This window comes from Alternaria novae-zelandiae (assembly GCF_023758075.1).
Source record: "Alternaria novae-zelandiae strain BMP 2774 chromosome Unknown scaffold_1, whole genome shotgun sequence".
NCBI lineage: Eukaryota > Fungi > Ascomycota > Dothideomycetes > Pleosporales > Pleosporaceae > Alternaria > Alternaria novae-zelandiae.
In genome coordinates this window covers 3,043,408-3,060,673 of record NW_026056961.1, presented here as the reverse complement: position 1 = coordinate 3,060,673, position 17,266 = coordinate 3,043,408, and the positions used below count along the sequence as shown (strand labels likewise).

Genomic DNA, 17,266 nt, shown 5'->3' with positions numbered 1-17,266 from the left:
TGGGGTAAAGTTGTCCACGGAACGATTTGTGCCACCAATCACACGATACAACACCAACGATGCGTCCTCCACACTTCCCCGCAAAGTCACGATGGCAATGGCAAACAGCGCGCATGTTCGATAGTCGGCCCGTAGAGGTAAGCGCGACGGAATAATTACAGACTGTAGTAATCGCGTAAAGGGGTGCATTTCGTCAATCTAGTATAAGTACCCGGCCGTTCCGATGGACGGGTACCGAATACCAGGTCACTCGTTCTCTGCCGATCAACATGGTGTCTCGTCTGATACAGTTCCTTGCATTTGCAAGCACTCTTTCTGTTGCATCTGCCGACAAGTACACAAGAACGAAGCCCGACCGAGGCGCGTTGGTCGTCGATGCATCCGGCGCCACCAACGGCAGCTACCCCAGCATCAGTGCCGCAGTAGACGCACTACATAACAAGACCGATGCCCAGAAGATCTTCGTCGTCGCCGGAATATACAACGAACAAGTCTACATTCCTCCTCATGCTGGCCCCATCACCATACAGGGTTCCACGAAGGACGCTCGCGGCTACAAGGACAACGAAGCCACCTTGACATACAACCTCTCGCGCCAGACACCCGGCCTTGCCAACAACGACGCAACAGCTACCCTGCGCTTGAACACAACAAACATCCGTGTATACAACTTGAACATCGCCAACACCTTCGGCGCCGCGGAGAAGAACGGACAAGCCCTCGCCCTGAGCGCGCAAAAGACAAACCAAGGTTTCTACGGCTGCAAGTTCACCGGCTACCAAGATACCATCTACGCCAACATTGGACGTCAGATCTACGCGAAGTCTTTCGTAAACGGAGCCGTAGACTTCATCTTCGGTCTACGCGCCATCGCATGGTTCGACAAGATCGACATTGAATCTATCGGCCCTGGCTGGGTCACTGCGAACGGTCGCGAAGCTGAGAACAACACGAGCATCTATGTCTTCAACCAGGTCAACGTCTCCGGAACCAACGGCACGAACTCGACTTTCCTTGGCAGGCCGTGGAGACCGTACTCCAGGGTTGTTTTCCAGGATAGCTATCTGAGCGATGTGGTGAAGCCGGAGGGATGGGCAAGATGGGACGATGTGCAGAGCGTGGACAATATTGTGTATCAGGAGTACATGAACTATGGGCCTGGCGCAAATCCAGAGGCAAGGGCAAACTTCTCGTCGCAGCGGGATGCGCGTGTCAAGGCGTCGGATTTGTTTGGGATGAACTTTGAGAAGGAGAATTGGGTTGACGCGGACTACTTGTAGATATCTCATAGGATCTGGGAGAAGCATCGTTGTACGATAGATTTGAAAGAGGTAGTAATTACACCACTTGGTGTGCTTCAATCCCGTGCCCTATAACATCGCGTGTTGCGGAAATGACGACAATGTATGTCGAAGACACTCATGACAGGCAACCCTGGTTCAGCTGGTAGTCCGAAAAGTCGTTGGAAGTTGTATAGTGGGTTGGGTGGTTGCGAATGAAAGCGGTTGGCAGGGTCGGAAAGTGCGATGGGCGGGAGTGGGATATCACGTGACCCTGTGCATCGGCCCGCAGGCGCGTGAGTTAACGCCCACCGACTTCGCGCAGGAAAAACTGACCCTGGTGTAGCCAAACTTTCAGATCTTCGATAACTTCTATCCGCTGCGACGTCTAGTTCTATAATGTGTGAGTAGGTGCCCAAGTTGATGCTGCCCAAGTCATGTCACCCAACTTTTGGTATACGTCATCGTGCGGTCTTGATCGCGCACCCCCTAAGGCGCATGCAACCCTTTACGATGGAGATGGGCGCGCTCACATTCATTGTCGCATGTTCGCGCAGGTGTCATAGATGAGTAAGAGTGGATTCGTACGGGAAGCAGATGCCGACTCCCCAGAGATCGGCTTTGCGGCTTGATGATGACGTTTTGGCAACATCACAGGCACGTCAAGGAGGGTGTCTGATAAACACGTGCGGACATTTCGTTTTAACTCTCTGCAAACTGCGACTTGATACTTTCGTAACCCTGTAATCTACTCGAAATTCACCAGAAACAAAATGGCATCAAGATTCCTCCAAAGCATCTCGCGCTCAGCGCCCATCGCGAGCCGCTCACTCCAACAACGAAGCGAAGGTGACTACCCTCACCCCAGCACAAAAGAACAAAAACTAACGCTCTTCCTCTCAGTCCTCGCACCAGTCATCACCCGTACATACGCCAGCAGCGCTGCGCCCGGCCAATCATCCAATGTCTCCAACCCGCAAGCAAGCAGCGCCGAGAGCCAGTCCATCAACAAGAGCGCCTCAGTCGGCCAGACCGACAGGAACGATGGCGACCACGCATCAATACAGAACCCAGTCAGCCATCCAGAGCAAGACCGCGCAGGCGCGACGGAGGAGACAACGGAAAGTCAGGACAATATGAAGCATGACCCGAAAGAGTCGGATGCGAAGAAGAGGGAGAAGACGCTGAACTATGGGCAGAATAAGCCGTTGGATGCGGCTGATAAGTAGATGTTGGCAAAGGAAATGAATGGTTGTCGGGCGAACCTATGTAAATTGGGGAGCTGGAAGAACATTTTGATCGATGCTGATGCGGCCATGACCCTGAGACCCGTGTAGTGATGATGTCCCATATGCTGTAGAAAAGGCCTACAGATCGTCTTCTATCTGAGAAGGAGCCATTGCTGTTTTGCAATCATGTTCCGGGTAGCGATCATCATCTTGATACACGATGCGGTCGATCCATTCCTTGACGTCTTCGTTCTTGCTCCCAACCTTCTCAGATGGCCGACTATGGGGATTGCTGTACAGCCTAGTGCTGTTGGTCGAATCACTATCGGACTGAAATAGCAATTGTCGGCTTAGCTACATCAGCACATAGTTATGGAGCGCTCTCCATCAGTGAACAACGATTGCCATTCCGTCCCAATGTCGCGGTCGAATGGTGCCCGGAATTGCCCCAGTCTCTCGTATACTCTGTCTTCGTACATGTTTATCTCTCTCAGCAACAAGCCTACCACTATATTGTCTGCATGGACAAGTGCCGCAAGTAGAAACATGCTTCCGTTTTCGGGCTTCTCATTCGGCTCATCCATAGTGACATAGAGACTCTCAAAACCCTCCTCTTTCAAACTTTCTGTGTTTGTATAGCCGATCGGCCCACCCAGCGTCCATTTGATAGGTCTGGACCAGGCTCGAATGGTCAGCAGTATCATCTTCTCCATAAATGGTGTTCGCTCGTTTTGATCCAGTGGAGAAAGCCTGTACTCTTCTGCGATTGCTATAACCGTCGAAGACACTCCAACAAATGGTCGCGTTCTCAGTCGGCCATTCATCGATGCCCAGCTCCATGTTGGCGTGACCACCCAGCTGCCATCCAACATCTGGCTAGAGGACCTGGGCAGCCTTTGTGGTGGCCTTTCATCAGTACGGAATGAATGTCCAGGTGCACGATTTGCTCTCCAGTTCAGACTTTGTGGGAGCGTTTTCCAGAAATGGCCAGCAAGATACGTGTCGTTCAATGCGTAGTGCATGCAGCTTGCGATAGCCGAGATAGCAATCAACTTGTCCGCTTGGGGATATGTGAGCTGCCTCGCACTGTAATCCACAAGGATCTTAGACCAAGTATCCTCTAAAGTCCGGCTGTCTAAGGCCTGCGGAATGGAAGTTATCTGAAGACCCAGCGCTTCATTCAGAACTGCCCTCGTAGGGTCAGGACAAAGTTCGAAGCCGCGTGGAAGAGATTCGCTTGCGTTTGGGACCCGTACACAGTCCCAGAAAAGTTCTCCATGGCCAATGCTCAAGACGCGAGTAGCCAACAGGCGTTCTTGTAGGACCCATGCGCGACTTCCGAGGGGCTGTTGATAAAGCGAATGTTGGAAGTACTGGCTTGGTATGACAGTGAAGGCAGGAGGTGTGCCGGTAAAGTCCCCACTCATTCCTCGCATAGCCATAGTTGTAGTGAAAGGCAGATTCGCTTTACGATTATAACCTCCCATACAGCTTTGGTCCGGGTGCGCAGCCTGTACCAAAGAAATGTTGATGATGCAATTCGAGTACACTTCTTGCATGCGACTGCACTCCAATTGCCAGTCTTCACTACTCCCCCTGCCAGACTGTATGATACAGAGAGCATCGATCCAGAGGTAGCGAACTCCGAGCCCTTCTACGAAGCAAATTGCCTCTTGAAAAGCAATGGGTAAATCTGAATGGGGTATTCCGAGCCGAAAATCTTGCATGTTATCGGCCGTTAGCCGGATGAAGCTAGGATTTGGGCCCCAGCAGTAGCTCAAAGCAGCATACGGGCCCGATAGTTCCTCTTCCTGTGGTAGTACTAGTCGCACTTTGTGGCTGCCAAGTTCGAGGAGCCGTGTCGGATATGTACGCGGTTGTTTGTGTTTCTGACACTGCTCATGGGTGTCTAGACAAGTTCTCATCCACTTTTGCGCAGCCTGTAAGGATTCTGCCATGGGTATTGTGGACCATCTGCCGTATGTACCGACATTTACTGGGACGTTCGCTGTAGGTACTGCGACAAATCTCCGCGGGTCGAGCTTTTTCGGAAAACCGTGGGCAACACTTTTCTTTCTTCCCCACGTGGATAAAGAGGAATAGCTAACCATATGTTCTTCTGGTAGAGTACGGGAAACTCGAGAATAAGTATCTGGAATCTGACCGATGATGAAGTGACTTTTCAGGTCGTCCCTCAAGTGACCAGTTTCTGGCCTTACAGATTCCCACAAGGGAGTACAGATGTAGCATCCGGCTGTTGCTGCTTTGGTGAGAGAGGCAAGGCTCGAATGATGCTTGCGGTCGCCGCGTGAGAATACACGTACGCATTCTTCGCAAAGCATCTCCGTCAATATTCAAACACAACAAGCTCCTCCTTCCGTTGGGCCAAGGCGCCGATACAGTGGTGGGAAAAGTGTGAGCGTGAGCAGGACATTAGAGGGACAAATCGTGACGCTTCTCGTCGTGCATACTGTGGAACCACAACAAATTACCTATCAGGATGTGCGAGGTCGCTATGAGGGTTGCGCGATTGCGAATGACAGTAGAGGTGGTTGCGGTGGCAGGGCGTGAGACGTAGATGCGGAGTGAGTCGCAGCTTCGTTGATCTGAATCGAATTGTTTACCACGCCGCACGTTGTATGCGCCACGCACGTGATGTGCACACAAAATCTTGGAGCACAGCCTTGGAAGTCAGCTTAATGATAAAAGGTCTGCTCTTCAACACTCAGTACTGGAGTCCTCGGACGTCGTAAATACGCGCACGCATAACTGCAATTGAACTAGTTCGCCCTCTAGTTCTAATCGCAGTGAATCATGTTCTTCACGCCACATCGCAGAGCCCCAGCGTATAGCGCCACAAAACGCATCCGTATCCGAAAAGCCGATTACCGTTCGGAGGAAATGAAAAGCAAGGACAAAGGCGGTTTGTTTCGCAGTTTCGAAACTGTTAAACGCGGAACAGCGGACACTAGTGTTTTGGCAGGGGCGATCCACCAATGACAGAGCACGAGACCGGCTTAGCGCCTCGGCAACGTCTCCTGTCGTTCATGCCGTGGTCCCTAACCTCCACAATAGTCCTAGGCCTAACGGCGAAGATGCCTCGCTTGGGCGAAAACACCAGGAGGCTTGAAACTTGGGTGGACGCGCCGAGGGAAGGATGCCCTGGGCTGTGCCATGGTGGGAACGAGGCTTCGGCCTCAGGCATAAGTACCACGAGCGCGCCACTCTTTACGGTTTCTTCATCGCGCTTCATTCTCTTACCAACTTTACTATCTTTTCAACTTCTTCTATCGTTTATTACATTCGTTACTCAGGCACAGGATGTCTCTTTACACTCTTTTTGCTGCGGGCCTGCTCGCTCAGTTCGCGAACGCGTACACCGTCATTCAGATCCCTCCCCCTTTCATGGAGAAGAACATCGATCCCATTGTCTACCCAGGCGAGTTCGAAAAGTCGCATCTACACTCATTCTACGGCTCCGACGCCGTTGTCGCCGGTACCAAGACCAGCGCTGAACTCCAAAAGGGTTGCACCACCGCTGAGAACCCCAACGACTTGTCCAGCTACTGGGTGCCCACTTTCCTATACACCAAAGATGGCAAGAACTACGAGCCCGTTCCCGTCTTCCGCTTCAGCGCATACTACAACTTGGGTGAGACCCCCGCCGAGGTCCCCATCCCGCAAGACCTGCAGATGGTTGCCGGCAAAGCCGACGCCATGACCCCAGACGCTATGGACGTCAACGCAAAGGCCTCATGGGGCTGCGAGAGCGAAGACATTCCTCTCGATGCCAACGGCTTCCCCACCAAGACCTGCTCGACCCACATCCAGCAACTCCTCTTCTTCCCTCAGTGTGTCAACGAGGAGACTCTCGAGACCGGCTACAAGAGCCGCGAAAACGGAACCCCCAACTGGTGCCCCAAGGGCATGAAGTCCATGCCCCAGCTCCGCTTCTCCATCCGTTACGATATGCGTAAGGCTTTGCCTAACGGCTGGTCTGGTACCACCGCGCCGTTTAAGCTGGCCTGCGGACCTGCGTGGTGCTCGCACGGTGACTTCATCAACGGATGGGTTCCTGAGGCTGCGAAGAACATGGTCGGCACGACCAGCGAGAAGCAGCACTTTGCTGCCGTTGAGGGTCCTCTTGGTGGGCCTTCAGATGGCGCTTCTTGCAAGGCTAAGGACGCTGATCCCAGCCATGGCACGAACAATTATGCTAAGAGCGTTGCTGCTATGGCTAAGCGCAGTGTTGGCGCTTGGGGCTGGGAGACCAGGTCTAGGCTCGCTCGCTTGGTCAACGGCGCCTAAGTTGAGACGAACGATGGTATCATGGTCTCGTACCTGACAGAAGTCGAGAAGACCTTCGTGTATATATTTAAAAAGAGGACTCTGCGTGGCGTCAACAAAACGTACACATTATAGCAGCAGTAACCAGCAATTCATTCACATATTCACTTCAATTTCCTCACCCGCTCAATCGTGACCTAATGTCTTGCTTCACATTGATGAGCTGACCACGTGGCGAGTGGAAAACCAGAGTGGAGGTATCATTTCATTCAAATTCGTTCAAAGGGTCATACGGCTACTGTAGCATTTCCCCTAGTGCAGGAACTCATTGAAGAAGTTCACAGCACTCCTCTTCGCCCTCTCCAGACCATCCTTCTGCTTCTGGTCGTTGGGGTTACCACGCGCAGCAAAGCCGTGGTTCAGACCAGGGAAGTAAATGTACTCCCACTGGACACCAGTCTTCGGCAGCGTCTCCAACGTAGCCTTCTTCAGCTCCTCAGTGTACATCTGGTCGTTCTCGGGGGAAAGGACCTGGACGGGGACCTTGACGTTCTCGATCTCCGACTTCTCGAGCATGGAGGGGTGGGCGGTCGAGATGGCGTCGACGAGCGAGGGGTCGGCGCCGAGCTTGAAGACGGCCCATCCGCCGTAGCAGAAGCCGATGGCCGCGACCTTCTTGTATTGCGACTTAAGGGTCTGGGCGTGCTGCTTGATCTCGGGGTAGCGGATCTCCTTGTTGTTGCGACCGATGAAGGCCATGACGTCGAATTTCTTCGCCTTCTCCGGGTCGGACATCGCGTCGGGGTCTACGACTTCGCCGCCGAAACTGTGTGATGGCTGTTAGTCCCATGGTTGCATTGCGCTGAATGTATGCGTCGCGTCGCGTAGCTGCTTACACATCGGGAACGTAGACGGTCGCATTGGCTTCCTTTGCGTAGTGGTCTGCCAGAATGCGGATGTTGGGAAGAGTCCAGCCGAAGACATCGGTGATGATAAGGATAGCGGCATCCTTGTTGTCGCCGGTTACATAGCAGTCGATGTTGTCGAGCTTGGCTTCCTTGCCAACGGACTCAGCGCCCCACTTGAAGCCGGTCTTGCAGTTATCGCAGGCCATATTGGAGGTTTGTAAGAGGAATTGATGGATGTAGAGGGAGTTTGGAGTGACGTTTGATGCCGGCTGCGAAATTTGGCGGGGTGGAAGGGCCTTAAGTCGTTCAAGCTTCAGGTGGGGTCGGCTCCATCATCTCAGCCGTTTCCGTGCATGAAGACAGAGAAGATAGCCCGGGATTCTAGCCCATTCTGTCGAGAGAGCCAATCATGACGCCAGGGCGTTACACTGCATTGGCTTGATTCCCGGTGTTGTCGTGATGAGAACGATGACGACGATAGCCGGCGCCGGAATTTGTGTTCGCGCATTGCTAAATCCGGGCTTCGTTCGCCGATGTCCGCCGCGACGCCGACGAAGACGAAACAATTCTCTACATCACGGCTCTCGTCAGGCATTCTATCATCCGGTCTCCGATATTTCTTCAACGAACCTATCAAGCCTATATGTTGTAGTAAGCACTAGAACTCTCTCCTCAAAGCGTGGACATAGGAAGGGTCTTCCGGCGTGGCCTCCGCAAGGATTCTGGAAGAAGAAGCTCTAGGTGAACTTCAGGCTTCCCATGGGCAATCGCAAAAATGGCTAAGCACATTCAGCTCGGACTCATGACTGAATTCTGGCTGTATCGCTCAACCATCTGATGAGTCACCGCAGTTCCGTGCCGACAAATTGATAACAAGTCAATAACTATCCGTATATTTGGTGACCGCTACAGCGGCATTTCAATCCCCCCAAACTTCCCACCCGCACCTCAGCCTAGTTCTGGACTGGCTTGCGACGTTTCTCGAGTATCGTGGCGTCTACACGATTGTCTGGGTAAAGAGGTCGATGAACCTGCACTCCGTACGGATTTCTCTCGTAGATGATCATGAAGGCTTGGCCGAGAGCAGGAGGTTCAAACCTGTTTGCTTGCACCCATCGCGCCTTAAGTGTTTCCCAGACATCTTGCTGGAACCAAGAGATTACCCAGTGCATGGGAACGTCGTGAAAGGAGGCGATGAAGTATTGCGCGTCGCTGCTCATTGTCCATTTCGCACCACGAAAGGTTCCGCCGTTTACAACAGGCCATTTGCGATGGTGTCCGGAAGCATCTCGTGTCGTGAACTCTGCACGTGAGTTGCCCTTGAGATAACGGAGAACCTTAAGACGTTCATCAGCGCTTGATGGAACTTCCAGCATGCGGAACGCGTGTAGTTCGTGGAATTGGCCGTCTAACGCACTCTTACCGGTAGGCATCGGTAGATGACCAACCACGTTCAGTTCCCATGAGAAGCCTAGTTCTGGAATCTTCTCATCTGCAGCCCAAAGTGGCTCAGGACTGATATGATGGAACATGTGGTACCCGTGCGCAACTTCATGGCACAGAACAGTGGCGAGCATGAAAAGGGTTCTGTATCGTTCGTTTTCACTTACACTAGTCGATTGAAGGGCTTTGACGAAGCCCCTTGTAAGGGTGATGCAAGGCTTTCGGACACCCTTACTAGAGAGAACAAGTGGAAAGTCAGCGGACTTGAACTCGTTAAAGTAAGGCAACGCTTCTTTGTGACTATATGTACAGCCGTAATAGTTGTTTCTCACACCAGGATGGTCAAACAAGAAAAAGTTTGTTTTTCCAAATTCGACTAGGTTCGCCTTGACAGTAGCAAGGGCTGCTGGGGTCTTATAATGAGGATTTCTCTCCAGGTACACTTGACCGGCCGGATTATGGCGACGATATCCAAAGGTCAAGTGACTGAACCAAAGCAGGGGCATGTCTTCGGTCAGCCATAGTGACGCAAGTTGCAAGGCAGGTAGCATGCTGCGGTAGAGTTTTGGGGTGTCTTGCCCTGGACCAGTGGCCCAGCGATCCAAAGCAAACATTGGGTGAATAGGATTCGTAAGAGATGGCGCACGATATGTCTCCAATCCTCTGTGTTGTCGCATATGCCAGTCAAACTCGCGTTTGATAAAATGAAGAAAGTGGAAGGCATCCATAGTTGAGGTAGTCATGAATTCCTGTAGGACTGTTTAACTTTGGCTGAAGATCAGACTGTCTTTTGAGGACTCTAGTAGTAGTAGTAGTAAGCTGAGGATGGAGTTGCCTCCAGTTAAATAGACCATGGGAAGACCACCGGCCCGCGTTGTGCAAAGGCGGTTGACGTCCGAGTGGCGTGAATACATGCCTAACCTTAGGATTAAATATTATCAGTGACATGACACGCTGAAGTACCGGCGGCTACCTATAGTACCGAACCGACTAGTCACTTCGTAGGATGCCATGTGCGTGTCGTTGCAAGGCGAGCCATGCCCGCTAGACGTGAAGGGATTGTTTCTGAGATGGACATCCCGAGATAATGACAGCAGCGAGCAATCTTAGACCACGACTTTGTGACACTATAAAGCTTGTGATTAGCGTAGGAGACTGGCGACAAATACACGGTGTGCATGATGTGGCCATGTGACTATTCGCGCCATCACGCCGCCACCTTGCGATTTCTGACAAGCTCAGGACTTTTCATTTGTCACTCTGCGTGGCCCATTCGTGTGGCTACGGTGCTGTCTACAGCATGGAAGGAGAGGTGGAACAGAAGATGAAAACGGTGGTTGAGGGAAAAACGAACCTTGGAAGGAACGACCTCAGGAGCCACCCGCCCGGGCGGTTGATCTCACATCACGTGCACGCTAGTGCCGCATGCAGCTCCAACGCAGCATCATCACATTCCATGCGCTCGTCATAACAACCAAGCAATCGACACGACACAATGATTGAACTGTCTTTGAGCTGGTGCGTTGGAATTACTTTTCCACACGGGAACCACAACGCGAATTCTTTATCTGCGCGATCGCGGCCATACGATGATCATTCAGCGCGATCGAGAAACATCGGCGAAAAGAACTTGCAGCGCGATGGGTCCACGATCTCACAACTTGGCCAGGGCCGTCTCTGAAGATCGCGCAACCCATCTTTGTACCTCGGGACGCTCACGGTAATCGACAGGGAAGAAGCGCGGCCCAAGAATCTTTTTCTGCACCTTTCCTGTTATCGTCTTCGGAAGCTCGCTGTCCACGATTCTCAACAGCGTGGGTAGCTTGTACCCAGCCAACCTCTCACGTAGATCTCGCCGCAAGTCGTCGATGGTCAAGACGTGTCGGAAGGTGTTGTTGTTTCTCAGGGACGCAGAAGGCGTTACTTCATGCTGCAGCGAGACCAGTGCAGCGACGCGTTGCCCGTACTCCTCATCTGGTACACCAACCACCATGGCTTCGACTACGTATGGCAGACTCAGCAGTTCGCGCTCGACGTCCAGAGCCGAGATCTTGTACCCGCCTGACTTGATGATGTCTAAAGACGCCCGACCGATGATGAAGTAATATTTGCCCTCTCGTCGCGCAATGTCGCCGCTTCGGAAGTATCCATCTCGATCATGGACTTTTGCAGTTCCTTCAGGATCACGCAGGTACTTTGAGAACATATGCTAAAGTTGGTTAGCACAACCTATCAACCCTACTCATATAAGACTTACTGGGCTTTTCACGAGCACCTCTCCCTCGTCTCCTTCGGATAGCTTGACATCAACGCCGCTGGCGAGTTCACCAACTGAACCTTCTGGCACGCTCTCGTCGCCGAGGCGCATCTTGAAGATAGCCCCAAACTCGGTAGCTCCATATCGTTGCAGGATAGGCATTTGCATCAGATGCTTCCAAAAGTCATCGAGTGGCTGCGGCAGTGCTGATGTTCCGCATAAGCAGGCTCGAAACTGTCTTGCGCCCGCGACGTACTTCGCTATCTCATCTGCGGGTAGCTTGCTTATTCGTTGTTGATAGTACCGTCTCATCCGCATGTATATAGTAGGTACACCAGAGAAGACGGTCAGTCGTCGTTTGGTATCGGAAGCGCCCTGTTTCCATCGCTCCCACATTTGCTCTTCGTCAAAACCTCCGCTGCGAAACTCGATACGGCTACCGGCCACGAGAGATGGAAAGAAGTTGATGCCAACACCGGTCGCATGATGCACCGGAAGAACATGGAGAGCGACATCATCTTCCGTCAGCTGGTAATGATCTGCCACTTCGAGTGCACAATCAAAGATGAAAGATCTTCGCATAACTGCACCCTTCGGTGGTCCAGTAGTCCCGCTGGTGAAGATGACCACAGCGGGTGCATTCTCATCCAAAGTACGGTCGGAAGAGATGATGATGTCTCCAGCATGGAGGGTAGGACAGGAATTTCTTGGCTGAATGCTTACGGCTTCGAAGCTTTTGTTACTCACCGATGCAACCCGGGTTTCCAGGTCGCGACATTTCCTCATATTCAATGAGCTGGCAAGAACCAGCACTGCTCTTGACTTCTCGATGAAGTAGACTGCCTCTTCTACGGGTAGGGCTGGAGTCAGTGGCACTACAGCAGCTCCAAGAGCAAGTATCGCCAATACCGCTACTGCGTATTCATAGCCTCCAGGTGCTATTACGGCGATGTATACCTCTTCCCGTCTTTCTAGTGCCTCACGAGTCGCACTCGTCAACGTGCCGAAAAGCCTTTCCCTCAGGGCTAGCACATCCGAGAGTAACTCTAGATGAGTCTTCTGCATATTCAACCGAACATCGTCAATAGCTATACGCGCAGGTCTCCGGTTGGCAAATCGGAGAAGCCGACTGAAGAGGGGCTAGGATATGTTCAGCACAACGTCCTGAGCATATTTGCACATACGCTTACACTATTCGGTAGCACGTTACGCCCAGAGTGCTTCGGTACCATGCAACATCGGTCTTCCATCATCGTATTGCTCGGTTCCTGCCCAAGCATCTGGGTCTTGACCGCCAATGCTCTGTGCCCACTCTTCGTACCTGGATATTGAGGTGTTGTACTACATGATGAGCCGGCTACAAACACTCGGATATAACGAGTCGCATGCGGGGTTTCATCAAGATTATAATTCCTTAGCCGATCGTATCACAAGATTCGCGGGGAAGTATTCCGCGAAACCCCGCAACGCTTTCACTCCCGGCGCTAATGGCTGTGCAAGGCCCCGCCGCACGCTCGTAGCCGTAATGATGGCCCAAGGCCACCGGCAATCTCGATAAGAAGGCGATGCAGATTCGCATAACTATTGGCATCAGTTGCATGCGGCACAGCTTCAACACACCGTTCGGCAAATCCGCCCGCGTTCGATGCATGAAAGGAGGACCGTCACGCGAGTCGTTGTGCCGATGGCCATTGCTCCTTCACCGTTCATGGACTAGCATAGAGGTTTGCGACCGGTCGGCACGGCTTCTTGGACAGAACCACTTAACGTGCAATTCTCAAAATGCCATCACATCAGACCACCGGGGTTTCCGTTACGCGCCGGCCCTGAGCGTGTCACTACACGCGTATCATAATCTCATAATTTTGCACGAAGGATGCGATGTATTCCCCAGGTCGCATGGTTGGCGCGGCTGCATGATATCAAGCTCAACTCGATCCACATTTCTGGTTTTTACTTCCTCAGGCGCCTATGCCCCCGTACGTTCAATCACAAATTTGTTGTTCTCTCCCGTCCAACGCTGTTCCGGGTCGTCTACCCGGTCTTGCATACCGCCGTTCGCTGTGCGACGGCCTACAAACCTTAATCCTACGGTGTCGCCTAGATAGTCCCTCAATGCAAGAGGCTACAAGGCGCATGGAAGCCTTGGATGCTCTGCAAATATTTCCGCAATGCAGCTGCCTGGAACGAGCCCGATTGATCAGAAGAGCATGCTATTTCCTTTTCGAAAGGCGCTGCATGCATGGCGCTTGTCGCTTATTGGGCAGCGCCGTCGCACATAACGTGGGGCTTATTGCATCAGTCAGCCACAATGGCTGCAGCCGCATCGACATCTATCTTCGTCATCTTACTGCCGACAAGGGTTCTGTTTGATTGTTCCTTAGCGATGCTGATGGTATTTGCTGGCATTTCGCGCTGGTAACGACCCACTAACCGAAGGACCGCCGGCGACGTGTCTCCTCAAAGGCCTTACCGATCATATGACGCATCATTGTTTACACTCACAGCCTGCTCAGAGGCGCTGCATCACACCGCTATCTGTCAGATGCTATTTGGAGTGTCACCATGGTAGCTAGCTTCGGTGAGCTCTCAATACTGCGGCGAGACTGGTTTGTCGAAGGCAGTCATGAAAAACGTGTTCACGTTGACTGGGACGTTGAAAGCAACTATGTGCTAGCGCTGGCTCCTTGGTTTCGCGGATCCCTCCAGGCTGCCATGACACGCTCAGCGCTGCTAAACGCGGATGCATTTCTGTCGCAAAAGTGGTTCGGGCACACAAGCATCCAAGCGCCTGGTCATAGGGCTGCAATTTGACCTTGCTTGAGGCGCACACCGACTAAAGAAAGGCAGCACTTCCGGTGTATTGATTTGCCTGCAGTTAGTTTGGTATCGATGATCAAACAATGCCTCGTGGCATCCTGGTCACATGGGCCATTCAGGATGAAGAGCAGCCAAACCCGCAATTTCAGATACGATCGGAATGTCACGCTGTGCCGCGACAAGTCCCGCAGCGACAGCACGATCGAAGGACGTGGATGACAGCCTGATTTTGACAGTCGACAAACAAGGACAACTCCTATGCGCCCCACCCTTGTCGCCAGGGGCATAGACGTCACAGAATAGCAAATTGATGTTTTTCGAGCTGCATACTGTCGCTAACCTCAGCCTCGAAAGGCGAGGATTGGCGAGATGGAAAAGCAACGCATACGAACGGTCCTAGTCGTGCCCATCTCGTTTGTCGGCGGGAACCCTCTCTGAACGTTGCCGCATCGGCTGCACCTCATCCGTTACGCGAGGTTTGGTAACTCAGGCACGGTCGAGCAAAGCGGACGGGGAAGACGGCACGAGACACGTTTGGCGCACGTCAAGGGTTGAGTGTGAATCACGAATAAGCAGACAGGCGGGGAAGGCGGGAATGAGCGTGGCTTATGCGCACAGATGTTTCCGCATGCGGTCATAGTCCTTCTCGGCCCGTAGTGGGCCAATGCCTCCCGTCACACCAGGCGCAGCTCAATGGGGCCTTTTGCGGTGAAGGGGGTAAAATCATCTCGTGCTTCACATGCCTGGGTGTTTGCTCACCCAATTCGTCGTATGTGTGACTCTTCATCGCTCCGGTATATATACTGACTACGCAAAAGCCACGACCATGTCCCTTGAATTACCCCTAGTATCGCGCAACGGCCGGCTTTTTGATCCCATCACTAGCACCATTCCCCGCTTCCTCGAGATGCTGGCCAAACCACACGTTCCGCCCATACCGATGAAGTCGTTTCATCTCTCATGTCTAGACCAAAATGTAGTGCGCGTTTACATACAGACTCTGTGCATCTTTCCTGTATGTTCTCCCGAATCGTTCGTCGTGTTGACAGAAATTGACGTTATCCGCAGTTTCCCGATCAGAATCTCGCCGAGGATGCTATCCAGTCTCTGAGTGCTGGGCTTCGCCTCACACTCAACAAATTTCCCTTTCTGGCTGGTACCCTCACACTTGCCGACCGAGAAGCGGGTAAGCTTGCTCTCCACTACCCAGCGGAGATCACAAGCAAGCACCTGAGTCGTGTCTTTCGATCAAAGCAAATCCCGTACCACAAGAAGAACTTTCCACACACCTACGAGCAACTCAAAAGAGATGGCATGCCTCCAAGTGCTTTCGAGTCGTCGATGTTTGTGCCGGAAGATCTCGCAGAGTATCCTGGTATTCCAAGAGACGGCGAGGGTAAAGTAGACTTCAACAAGAGCGATGCACCAGCAATGAGATCTCAGGCCTTCTTCATACCCGGCGGTCTTGTGCTCTCGATGTATATGCATCACAGTGTCTTTGACTTCTCCGGTGTTACTCTTTTCTGGCAAACGTTCGCCGAGAACGTCTCCAGCCTTTCGAAGCAGCAACTCTTCGAAGAACACAAAATCATTCGTAAGACTCCTCACTGCATTCTCAAGCTATGACTGACCAATACAGACATGGAAAGCGTCGCCGACAAGCAGTCCCAGATGCGGAAAGCTGTTGACGAGCAGATCAAGCCACCCCAAGGCAGCGCCAGCGCAGACTGCTACTGTGATGGCCCACCCCGGTATCTTCAAACCTTACCTAAAGAGACGAAATGTACCCAGAGGCTCTTCGTCATCCCAGCATCACGAGTACGCGAGTACAGGGAAACCTTACGTACACAGTTTCCCGAGAACACCCCTCCGACAATGTGCAACGTCCTTGCAGCCCTGGTCTGGACGCATGTTACCCGCGCTAGAGCAAGTCGCTTGACCAAGTGCGGATTGGCAGAGACTAGCATCGGGATCGCGACAGACCTGCGAAGACGGCAACGACCTCCGGTATCTACAGACTACACAGGAAACATGGCGCTGTTCTCGCGAGGCACAATGAACGTCTCAGACCTCACAGCAGAGGACCGGTGAGTCTAGCCCCTACTACCGTATGATCGCATGTCACACTGTGTGGCCCCCTGAACCTTGCACTCCCAAATCTTGAGCAACGCGATTAAGTTTGAGAACCCCAGCTGACAAATAACGGCAGTGTAACCAAGTCGACAATCATCAACGTCATAAACACCATCAAGAGCACGATCCTCGACGTCGACGACGAATGGGTGAACCGCCACCTCACCTTCTTCAAGTCAATCGAGCAGATTACCGACACCGAGGTCGCACTGGCCTTGAAGTTCGGCTCAGACATATACATCTCGTCGTGGCTCAACTTCGGCGCTGATATCAGCTGGGGCATACCTGGCACGGATCTAGGCAAGGACTCCCTGGCTGGTCGACCCGAGTTCATCAGACGATCTTACGGTCCGGGTGATGGCGGCATGATCTTCCTTCCCCGACGGAGACAAACTGCGAACCAAGAGGAGGCGCCGTTTGAGATCCTCGTGCGACTTGCTGAAGAGGACATGACACGTGTGCTGGAAGAGGAGGGCGGATTGAGCTCTTGGGCCGACGCGGTGATTGAATGAACGGTGAACCCCATCGTTTGTTCATTGGTATGTTGTGGTTGCCTTCTTCTGGGCAATGCGAGTTTGGTGCACCGGTACACCAATCTGTTGATGACGCTTACGGTCTTTCGTTTCGAAACGATGGTTTAGGGTATGATTATCTGGTGTTGTATTTCGGTTAACGACTTGGGTCGGGCATTTGATATCCTGTACAATTAGCTTGCATTGGGTGGTATCTCAAAATCGGGGGGCGTTTTTCTTTGTTGGATTGGATTTCGTTAATGGTTGCTCTTCTGGTTTTTGGGTTTGGCCGTGATGGCGTATGGTAGCATGATCACGCTGGCCATTATCATGTAATACTATAATGCTTTCCGTTCTGCATCGCAGTGTTAACGAGCGGCTTTGATCTGAGCTTGGT

General features: G+C 52.4%; 6 protein-coding genes across 6 annotated transcripts; 4 read left to right on the top strand and 2 right to left on the bottom strand.

Annotated features, from left to right (window-relative positions):
• Nucleotides 1–269: 269 nt before the first annotated feature.
• On the top strand, nt 270–1,280 carry J4E88_001005 (uncharacterized protein; the record flags this gene model as incomplete). Its single annotated transcript, XM_049394677.1, has 1 exon — nt 270–1,280. One exon carries the CDS (start codon nt 270–272, stop codon nt 1,278–1,280), a length of 1,011 nt encoding a protein of 336 aa, XP_049260506.1.
• A 773-nt stretch (nt 1,281–2,053) lies between these two features.
• J4E88_001004 (uncharacterized protein) lies at nt 2,054–2,509 on the top strand (the record flags this gene model as incomplete). Its single annotated transcript, XM_049394676.1, has 1 exon — nt 2,054–2,509. The coding sequence occupies one exon, from the start codon at nt 2,054–2,056 to the stop codon at nt 2,507–2,509; it is 456 nt and encodes a 151-aa protein (XP_049260505.1).
• Nucleotides 2,510–5,914: 3,405 nt separating this feature from the next.
• Nucleotides 5,915–6,817, top strand: J4E88_001003 (uncharacterized protein; the record flags this gene model as incomplete). The annotated part of the gene is made up of 1 exon (XM_049394675.1): nt 5,915–6,817. One exon carries the CDS (start codon nt 5,915–5,917, stop codon nt 6,815–6,817), a length of 903 nt encoding a protein of 300 aa, XP_049260504.1.
• Nucleotides 6,818–7,108: 291 nt separating this feature from the next.
• On the bottom strand, nt 7,109–7,910 carry J4E88_001002 (uncharacterized protein; the record flags this gene model as incomplete). The annotated part of the gene is made up of 2 exons (XM_049394674.1): nt 7,109–7,622; nt 7,693–7,910. 2 exons carry the CDS (start codon nt 7,908–7,910, stop codon nt 7,109–7,111), a joined length of 732 nt encoding a protein of 243 aa, XP_049260503.1.
• A 2,891-nt stretch (nt 7,911–10,801) lies between these two features.
• Nucleotides 10,802–12,469, bottom strand: J4E88_001001 (uncharacterized protein; the record flags this gene model as incomplete). Its single annotated transcript, XM_049394673.1, has 2 exons — nt 10,802–11,356; nt 11,405–12,469. 2 exons carry the CDS (start codon nt 12,467–12,469, stop codon nt 10,802–10,804), a joined length of 1,620 nt encoding a protein of 539 aa, XP_049260502.1.
• Nucleotides 12,470–15,050: 2,581 nt separating this feature from the next.
• On the top strand, nt 15,051–16,869 carry J4E88_001000 (uncharacterized protein; the record flags this gene model as incomplete). The annotated part of the gene is made up of 4 exons (XM_049394672.1): nt 15,051–15,239; nt 15,293–15,818; nt 15,864–16,311; nt 16,434–16,869. 4 exons carry the CDS (start codon nt 15,051–15,053, stop codon nt 16,867–16,869), a joined length of 1,599 nt encoding a protein of 532 aa, XP_049260501.1.
• Between the last annotated feature and the right edge of the window lie 397 nt (nt 16,870–17,266).